Source organism: Crocodylus porosus, unplaced genomic scaffold (assembly GCF_001723895.1).
Source record: "Crocodylus porosus isolate Cpor-Errol unplaced genomic scaffold, CroPor_comp1, whole genome shotgun sequence".
Classification (NCBI taxonomy): domain Eukaryota; kingdom Metazoa; phylum Chordata; order Crocodylia; family Crocodylidae; genus Crocodylus; species Crocodylus porosus.
Genome location: NW_017728947.1, coordinates 2,081,408 through 2,090,475, shown reverse-complemented (window position 1 = coordinate 2,090,475; position 9,068 = coordinate 2,081,408). Strand labels below are relative to the sequence as shown.

Here is a 9,068-nt window from a genome sequence, read left to right as displayed (position 1 = left end):
ATGCAGGTATCAGCTCCTAGCCCCTGCTCCCCTCCCCCCCCCCACCCCCAACTGTACTCCCTGAACTAGGAGGGAACTGAGGCAACAGGGGTCCTACCCCTAGGAGCCACCCCACCCCCCAACCTCAGTTCAGTTCCCTCCCATAAAAAGTTCCCTGCCCACCACCAATGCAGCTCCCCACCCCCGCACAGCTATGCCCCCCCACACCTGTAGCTGCGCCCAGGGAGCACCCCCAGCGAGCAGGTGTCATTGAGACACTCCAGGCTGGGCCCCATATTGTAGGTAAACTCCCGCGGGGCCATGGGCTCCTGGTGCAGGGGGCTGCAGGGCGGCACGGGGAATTTGCAGGGCACCTTGTAGGTGGCGTTATCCCCTGGGGGTGGGGGGAAAGGAATTACAGGAAGCAATAGTAGGACCCCTCCCCAAGCCAAGGGAGACCCTAGGCTGGATCCCAGCCCCCCTCCACTGCTCAGAGCTGGGCTTGAACCCAGCTGTCCTGGGCCCAGACCCCCCTGCCTTCCCCTCACCCTCTCTAACCTACCAAGTTCCAGCCCCCACTGGCTTACCTGTGGGCTGGACCTGCACCTCAATGGTGGCTGATGCCCGGGGGGCCTCACTGGGGTCCACACTAGCCTGGAGCCACTGCTCATACAGGCAGAAAGCAGGGCGGAGCCGCAGGGCGGTGGAGAGACAGGAGACCCCAGAGTACAGGGCTATGGGGTAGTCTGGGGAAGTGGGGGCAAGGAGAGGAGGAGCGATAGAGGCAGGCCTCCCCATCTACTCCCACTTCCCTCCCAGAGCAGAGAAAACCCAGGAGTCCTGGCTCCTAGCCCCAACCAGGGAGAGACCCCAGATATCCTGGCTAGTTCCAACATAGACCCTCCCCTCCCCCTTAATCTACGGTGAGCTCAGACAACAGCATCCCACGACTCACCAAGGCAGGGCAGGGAGGCAACCCCCAGCCCCAGGCAAAGGGAGAAAAGCCTCACAAGCCAGCACCCCATGGCTGAGCCAGCCTCAGGACCAGTGAAACTCAGGAAAGACAGGCTAGGCTTGGGGCAGAACTTAAATGGATACAGCCCCATCAGGGGCAGCTGGGAGGGGGTGGACCTCCCCCCCCCCCCACAACCGGTGCTATTTAAAGGGGAAGGGCCCTACACACACTGTTATTGCACTGTTTGAAGTGTGGGAGGGGAAGGGGCCTGGTGGATTAGGGTAGGGGCTGGGAATGAGGACTCCTGGGTTCTTTCTTAGCTCTGGTGGGTTAAAGCAGAGGGGGCTGGCAGCCAGGACACCTGGGTTCCCTCCCAGCTCTGGAAGGGGAGAAGGGCAGGGGATGGGCTGGGAGCTGGGACTCCTGGGTTCTTATCTCCCTCAGAGAGATGAGAAGGACAGCAGACATGTCCCCATTCCCCTGTCTGTACTGTGTCTCAGTCTTGCTGCCTTTTGTTGGGGGCATGGGGGTGGCTTCAAGCTGCTGCTAATTTAAGAGAATGATTTAGCGCCTGGGCCTTGCACCCACCCCTTCTCCGCTCCTGAGGCCCAATTAGCTGTGTGGCATATTCACCCTGGGCTATTGATACATGCGCCGCCAGCCCCCACGCCCCAGGCTCGCTGCCACCATTCGAATCCGCCTTGATTAAAAGAGCCCATCACTCTTCCTGTGTCTCCCCCTCCCTCATGGGGTCAAAGGTGCAACGCACAAAGACTCGCAAGGGTCTGGCATGCAGATGGGGGCTTCTGGTGGCTCTGATGCAGGAGTGGTCCTGAGGATGCCATTGGGACCTTGTTGCACTAGTGAGCAGCGCATTCAAACCAATTTCACCAGGGCCATGCAATGCACAAGGATCTGGGATTCATAAGAGATCATGAGGACAGGGAATGCAATGCTTGTGAGTTGTTCTAGTGTCTGGGTGGGCTTCAGTAATGTGCAAAGGTGGTTGGGGAATTCACAAGGGCCGAGTGTGGTGCACAAGGATCTGGCTGTGATGCATGAGTGATTGCGAGGAGGAGGAATAGAGGGTGTCTAGGAGGTTAGAGGTACTACTAGCAAGTGGATGGGCTGCATGAATACACAAGGGCTGGGTGGGGGCAGTTTCATAAGGGTCTGTGTCACAAGTGTTCATGAAGATAGGGCCTGTGAGGTCTCCTAGTGGCTCCTAGCAAGGAAGACTGCCATGCACATGTGAGCACTAGGACAGGTGGGCTCATACACACCCACAAGTGTGAGGTGCTAGCGATCCATATGATCATGGGGCACAGAACGTCACAAGTAAAGACCATTTGGTGTCAAACAAAGCCCCATGCCCCATGTAGGTCTCAGATCCTTGAGAACACAAAGCATGTTTTTACATGTGAGACATCACGAGGGATGGCAGGGCCAAGTAGCATGGTGCACTAGTGACTGCAGTGGGCGTGGTTGGCCTGAGGGACAGGGAAGGAGGGAAGGGCAGGTGCTGCACCAACAGCCATGTTAAACAAGCATGGGAGGCCCGTTGCACAAGTGCCACCACTGTGGGGTCCCTGCAGGCAGGGAGAGTCAGCGTTAGAAGGTGGGGAGGTGAATCGTGGTGGGAGTTTGGGGAGGGGGGGATCTTGTCTACCTCCCATGGAGCCCCCCAGCTCCTGCACTGGAAACTGCAACACAAAGCAAGTCCATCCCCCGCCACCCTCAAGCTCATTAAGGCACCAGCTAAGAGCCTGGTGCAACCAGCTGACTCCAGCACAGCCCACCCCAAAGCCCCTCCTTGCTGCTCGGCTGGGGGCAGTGCTGGGGTCTGGCCTGCTTGGGGGGTGTGGGGCAGTATGTTGGCATCAGCAGTAACAAGGCCTCAGGGATAGGGGGGTCTTTTGGTGAGTCTATTGCCTTCCTTCTCTCCTCCTCTATTTTTCTTTCATATTCCTGCTTTCGTTTTTTCTTTCATTCATTCATTCACATTCACTTTCTTCCTTTCTCCCTGTCTCGTCCCGTCCTTCTCTGTCACGTTCATGCTTTCATTCACTTTTTCTTTCATTCATTCCCTTTCCCATTCCTGCTTTTTCAGTCATTAATTTTTGTCCTTTCCCTTTCACTCATTTAATTCATTCCTTCATCCTTCTTATGCTTTTTCATTCACTCTTTTTCTTTCAGTCACTCTTTTTGCTTTCTCTCTGAGTTACTTGTTCCTCCATTCTGTTCGCTCACTTTTTTGTTCATTCCTCCTTTTCTTTCATGTTTGCCATCATTCTTTCACTTCTGTTCTTTCTGTTTCTTTCCCTTTCCCTTTTTTCTTTCCCTTTCTCTGAGTCTTGCCTTCATTCCTCCTTTCTTTTCTTTCCCTCTTTCTCATTCTTTCGTTTCAAATTTGCACTTTTTCTCTCGCACTTTCTTTCATTCCTTCCTCTTTCACTTCCACATCCATGCTTTCTTGCGTTTGTTCTTGCTCTTTCACAGTCGCTCTCCTTTCTTTCTTCCTCTCTGAATCTCTTGTTCCTCCATTCTTTCTCTTTCAGGTTTGCTCTTTCTTTTGTACCTTCCTCCTTTCCTTTCATATTAGCTGTATTCTTGTCCTGTCCTGTTCTTTCCTTTCCCATTTACTTCCCCCCATCCTTTCCTTTCACATTCGCTTCTTTTTGTTCCTTCTTTCCTTTCCCTTTACATTCACTGTTGTATTCATTCATTTTCCTTTCAGTCACTCCATTTTATTTGTTCCTTCTTTCCTTTTGTATTCACTCCTTGTTCCTCCTTGCCTTGCCTTGTCACACTCTTTTGTTCCTTCTTTCACATTCACTTCCTTTCCTCTCCCCCCCCAGCTTCTCCTCCATCCTCCTTTCTTTCACCTTCCCTCTGTCTCTCCCTCATTCATTCCTTTCAAATGCCCACTTTCTTTTCTCTCTCACACTCCCTCTTTCACTCCTTCCCTTCTCTCATCCTGTCTCCCTGCCAATCCCCTCTGCCCTCTTGGAAGCCATCTCCCAGCAGTCCCCGTTCTGGGCATCACACGCTGCCCCAGACACCTCCTCCCTGGGCTCATTAGCTCCTCAAGGGGTCGTGGATGATATGTCCATCCCCCCCCTCAGGCCCATTGATCCAAGCCCTGACGCCCACCCATGTGCGTCACGGCCGAGAGGGGCCAAGGCGGCCGCAGGCAGGCGGGTGGCAATAAATGCCCCCGGCCACCAGCCAGGCTGCACACAGTGGGTCCCAGAACCAGCGGTGAGTGCGGGCACTGCCACCAGGGAGTGACGTGGCTGGGGCCAATGTGGGGGTGTTGCTGGGGAAATAGGGGGCCAGGCTGGGCTGGGGCTGGGATCTGGGGAGAGGATGTTGGGGTGGGGCTGGGGGTGCTGTAGGTCTGATATGCGCGGGGCTCTGATGCTCCATGTGCCCCCAGGGCCGGCTATGGAGCCTGCTGGGAAGGGCCTGGTGTGTGTCACAACCCTGATGGGGTGTTGCCTGCTGCTGTGCTCTGGGGTGCTACTTCCTCCCCTGCCAAATCCCAACAGGTAAGAGAAACCCCTCCCCGCCCCACCCCCCAGAGGTGGGGATTGGTGCCCCCTTTCCCTGCTCCTCCCCCGCCCCCCCCAGTTTGATGTCACCCAAATAGGGATCCCCAGCTTGATCATGGATAGCCTTGTCCACCCACCCCCTCCTAGAGCTAGGAAAGGACCCAGGGGTCCGGGCTCTCAGTTCCCCTGCTGCCATAAACCACCAGGTCCTGCTCTATTCCCAGAGCTGGGGGAGAATCCAGGCATCCAGGCTCCCAGCTCCCCCACTGCTGTAACCCATCACATCCCACCTCACTCCCAGAGCTGGGAAAGAAGCCAGGGCTCCTGGTTCCCTCATACTCCAGTCCACCAGACCCCACTCTCCTCCCAGAGCTGGGAGACAACCCAGGCATCCTGACTCTCAGTCCCCCTGCTCCTACCCACCAGACCCTTCTCTCCTCCCAAAGCTGGGAGAGAACCCAGGCATCCAGATTCCCAGCCCCCTCTTCTCTAACCCATCTGACCCCACTCCCCTCCCAGAGCTGAGATGAAACCAGGTGTCCTGAGATGTGTGTCTGTCAGTCTCCCCAGGCTCTGGAAGCACGATGATACTGCAGTGGGCACTGACCTCCAGCCCCTGCCCTCAGCCCTGGCTCTGCTGCTCCCACCCATCCCCCTGCAGGGCTGGAGCCTCCGAGCCCTGCTGCCCAGCATGAGGTCCCCCTGGGAGGAAGAGGGGCAAAGCAGGAAGTCCCACTTCTGGAATAGGTCAAGACAGGAAGTCCCACCTTGGCAGGGAGTCCCAGCACCTGGTGAGGGCGGGAAGCGGAGCATCGTCGTGGCTGATGATGCAGCCTTTCGGGAGAAGAGCAAGCTGCTGACGGCCATGGAGCGGCAGAAGTGGCTCAACGCCTACATGCAGAAGCTGCTGGTGGTGAACCAGGACTAGGGGTGCTGGGAAGGGTGGGGGCAGGGCCATAGCTGGCTGTGTGTCCTGCACCATGTGGGGAACCCCCAGAATAAAGGGTCAGGAGAGTCCTGCCTTGTGAATCAGCCTGAGTGGCATGTCCTTGGCCTCCTCACTGGGGAGGGAGGGAGAGGTTGTTGGGTGGATGGAAAGATGGAAGGTTTGGACGATGGGTGGATGGATGAAATTGGTGGGGGATGGATGGAAGAATGTGGTTTGTGCAGATGGATAGACAGAAGGTTTGGAGGGTAGATGGATGAATGGATGGGGTTTGTGGGGATGGATGGATAGGTTTATGGGAAGGGAGGGAAGGATGGATGGTTTGGAGGGGGCTGTGGAGGTGAGAGGATGGGGAGTGGGTATGGGAGGGATGGATGCAGGGAGAGGGTGTGGGGAAGGAAGGATCAAGGCATTCACTCAATCTAGCACACCTGATTTGAGGGCATATCTGGCCACAAACCTCCCTTCTCCCCAACCTAGCTGCTTCCATCGTTGGGTGCGGGGGGAGTGGGGGGGTGCCCTGCCCCCAGAAGAGGCAGGTATGTTTCTGATGGGGACTCATGGTTTGAGCTTACCCCCACTGTAGTGCCCCACAGCCCTCCCCCCTCCATCACCCCAGGAACTCCTCCTGCATCCCCTACCATACCCTGCAGTCCCCAACACCGAACCCCAGAGCCACAGGAGGAGTTGGTAGCCTGGATGCCTAGGTTTGCCCAACTCAAGCTGCCCCAAACCATCAGCCCCCACCCCCACAAATAGCTGAGAGAACCCAGGCATCCAAGTCCCTAGCAGAAGCACCACACTGAAGCATCTCTCTGAGGAAAAGGGTTTATTCAGTCTCACTCCCTGCACTTGTTCTCCGGAGGCCATGTCTCGTTCCCCTTCTCTGATGTGCCAGGGGCTGAAATCAGGTGCGGGGGGGAAGTCTGTGCCCCATGGTCCTTGTCCCAGCAGCTGGATGCACACTGGTCATAGCTGCAGCCCCAGCCCGGAAGAGGGACTGACTCCACTTGGAGAACAAGGGGTTAAAAGCATTGTGGTGGGAGTGGGAATCTGGCACCATGCATCTGTGGCCCATATGGCTAAGGGCAGGTGGGGAGTCTTTGTTGGGTGTCTGTGGCATAGATGGAGAAGGTGGGAAGAGGGAGGTTGCCTCACCCCCCAGCAGAGAAGGAACCCTTAAGGAAGTGTTTTGTGGGGGAGGTTGGGGTCTCTCCCCAGGAAGGGAAACTGAGGCAGTAAGATGGAGAAGGGATGGCAGCCTCAGTACCAGGCAGGAGAAGTGGGTGATGATGAGATTGAGGGGAGCCCAGGAGTCCGGGCTCCCAGCAGCCCCCTGGGCTAACCCACCAGGCCCCACTCTGTTCCCAGCAGGGCAGAGGGGCTGGGGGTCCTTTGCCCTGGACCTGCCCTGAGGCTAGAGTGGGAGGGGAAGGGATATGTGATGGGAGTGCCTCACCAGGCAGCTTTAGGGAAGGACCCCTGAGTGCGAGGGATAGTGTGAACACCAGTGCTTGCATGAGCACACCTCTGTTAGCACATGTGTTCATGTGCATGGAGCTGGTGGAATCCAAGGGTGATCATGAGTTCACGTGTCAATGGGGCACATGTCAATGTGAACAAGGGGGACTGTATTACTGAAGGGAGAGGGAGAGCAGGGGAAGGGCAGGGTAGGGTAGGCATCTGCAGAGCATCAGTTCTGCAGCACATGGCCCCACATGCCACAGTGGGCATGGGAGGGTCATTGTGCAAGAGTCTGTGCACAAGTGTGCTGGGGGGCAGGCCTGTGAGAGCAAGTGAGGCTGAGGGCTGTATTAGTGCAGAGAAGAGGAAGCATGTGAGGACTACAGAGTGTGAGTAGGGATTAGTGTGACAGTGAGTATAAGCAGGAGAGGCCCCCATGCAGAAGCTTGAGTGGGAGCAGGCACTTGTGCAAAAGGCACAAGCAGGCTAGTGGGGCAGCTGTGTTCAGGGTGGCCAGCACTAGTAGAAGTGCAAACATGGGCAAGGGTACCAGTGACAGTGAGTGTGCCTGCTGCTGCCTGTGTCAGGAAGAGGTGCAGGCAGAGCTCTGGGCATGGGGCCTGAGGGGGTCAGGGCTGGATGGCACCATTAGGAAAGGCCAAGCGCTCGAGAGCTCCCAGCTCTGAGGGGGAGAAGAAAGAGACAGCAGCTCAGCTGCAGCACCTGCCCCCAGTGTCCCCTCCCCTGTCCCCCTCCCCTTGAACTGGGAGAGGATCCAGGCATCCTGGCTCCCACCCCACTGCTCTAATCCACCAGCCCCCACTCCCCCCCCTATGCTTGGATAGAACCCAGGCATCCTGGCTCCCAGTATTCCCAACTTTCACCGACAAAACTCAACTCCCCACACTAAGCTGGGAGCCCAGACACCTGAATTCCCTCCCAACACCCCCCAGTCCCAAACACACCAGACTCACTCCCCTCCCCGTGCTGGGATAGAACACAGGTGTCCTGGCTTCCAGCCCCCTCCACAGTGCTTTGACCCATCAGATCCCCACCCCCATTCTGAGCTGGACACCTAGGTTCTCTCACCTTGGAGGCGCAGGTAGGGGAGGGAGTCCAGCAGGGTATGGATGGCACTCTCATCCATGGGATGCAGGGGGTCACCTAGAAGAGAGCAGGTAAGGGTGAGTGTGGGTGGAGAGTCAGGAGGAGGGTCCTGGGGGGCTGTGGAGGAGGTGGGAACAACTCACCAAAGGGCTCTGATCCCAGGAGGTCAATGTCCTCCACAGCCTCTCGCTTCCCAGCCAAGGCCCCCTTCTCCGTCAGAGCGTGATGAGCATCTGCCAGAGAGACAGGGTCAGGGCTGGCATGGGCCAGGACACCTGGGTTCCATCCCAGCTCTGGGAGGGAAAGAGGAGGCTGATGAGTTAGAACAGGGATGTGGAAGGGAATCAGAGCTGGATGGCAACTAGGATCTGGAGGGTTGGAGCAGGGGAGGGGCGTGGGGGTCAGGACACCTGGGTTCCATCTCAGTTCTGGGAAATGAGTAGCATTTGGTGGGTTGTTGGGGGGTTGGGAGCCCGGACGCCTGGGTTCTCTTCTGGGTGGGTCAGGTCATACTTACGTGGGCCCAGCAGGTACCCAGCACTGTTCAGGGTCCATCCACGTTTGTCTTTTGGCTGCAGGGGAGAGAACAGTTCCATTAATGCCATAACTGAACCTCCTCCACCCCCTGTAAAAGATCAGCCCAGGGTCCGACTCCACCCCACCCCTCCAAGCAGTGCAATCAGTGGGTTGGGGTGGATCAGATCATGTGAGTGCTGGGGGTAGAGACCCTGGGTGCTGCTTCCCAAACTGGGTTCTGGTGGGAGGAGGCAGCAGCTTAGCACAGGGCAGGGGGGATTTCTGCAGTGGTCAGGGGGTGTCTCTCTCACCATCAGAGCCATTCCAAAGCTGTCAGCCAGCAGCCAGCACAAAGCCAGGGACAGGCAGAGTGTGGTCCGTGGACTCATCTGAAGGCAGGAGAGAGATGCAGATGGGTGTCCTGACTCCCAGAAATCCTTCTATCCCTTGCAGAGATGGAGGTAGAACCCAGATGTCCCAACTTCAGACCCCCCCCACTCCTGACCTGCAGCCCCCTGCCCCTCCAGCCCAGCCTGTGCCCCTTACT

The 9,068-nt window shown here is 57.1% G+C and overlaps 3 protein-coding genes across 8 annotated transcripts in view; all 3 read right to left on the bottom strand.

Moving 5' to 3' along the window:
• Positions 1 to 1,105, bottom strand: part of LOC109320828 — a 1,861-nt gene extending 756 nt beyond the window's left edge. The window contains exons 1-3 of the mRNA XM_019551103.1: positions 935 to 1,105; positions 567 to 725; positions 208 to 373 (exon numbers count right to left, since the gene is read on the bottom strand). Coding sequence (XP_019406648.1) covers positions 208 to 373; positions 567 to 725; positions 935 to 1,085 — 476 coding nt within the window. The 5' untranslated portion in view covers positions 1,086 to 1,105. The remainder of the gene's footprint in view (positions 1 to 207; positions 374 to 566; positions 726 to 934) is intronic.
• LOC109320799 (AP-2 complex subunit alpha-2) overlaps positions 1 to 9,068 on the bottom strand; it is a 621,923-nt gene that overhangs the window by 232,992 nt on the left and 379,863 nt on the right. The gene's annotated exons all lie outside the window — the stretch shown is intronic.
• The window catches only part of LOC109320838 (galanin peptides-like), a 3,536-nt gene continuing 716 nt past the window's right edge, over positions 6,249 to 9,068 (bottom strand). The window contains exons 2-6 of one of the 2 annotated variants that reach the window (XM_019551115.1): positions 8,833 to 8,910; positions 8,523 to 8,577; positions 8,149 to 8,238; positions 7,988 to 8,062; positions 6,249 to 7,580 (exon numbers count right to left, since the gene is read on the bottom strand). In XM_019551115.1, coding sequence (XP_019406660.1) covers positions 7,528 to 7,580; positions 7,988 to 8,062; positions 8,149 to 8,238; positions 8,523 to 8,577; positions 8,833 to 8,910 — 351 coding nt within the window. In that variant the 3' untranslated portion in view covers positions 6,249 to 7,527. Of the gene's footprint in view, positions 7,581 to 7,987; positions 8,063 to 8,148; positions 8,239 to 8,522; positions 8,578 to 8,832; positions 8,968 to 9,068 lie in introns of both variants that reach the window. The other variant, XM_019551116.1, reaches the window with a different exon arrangement.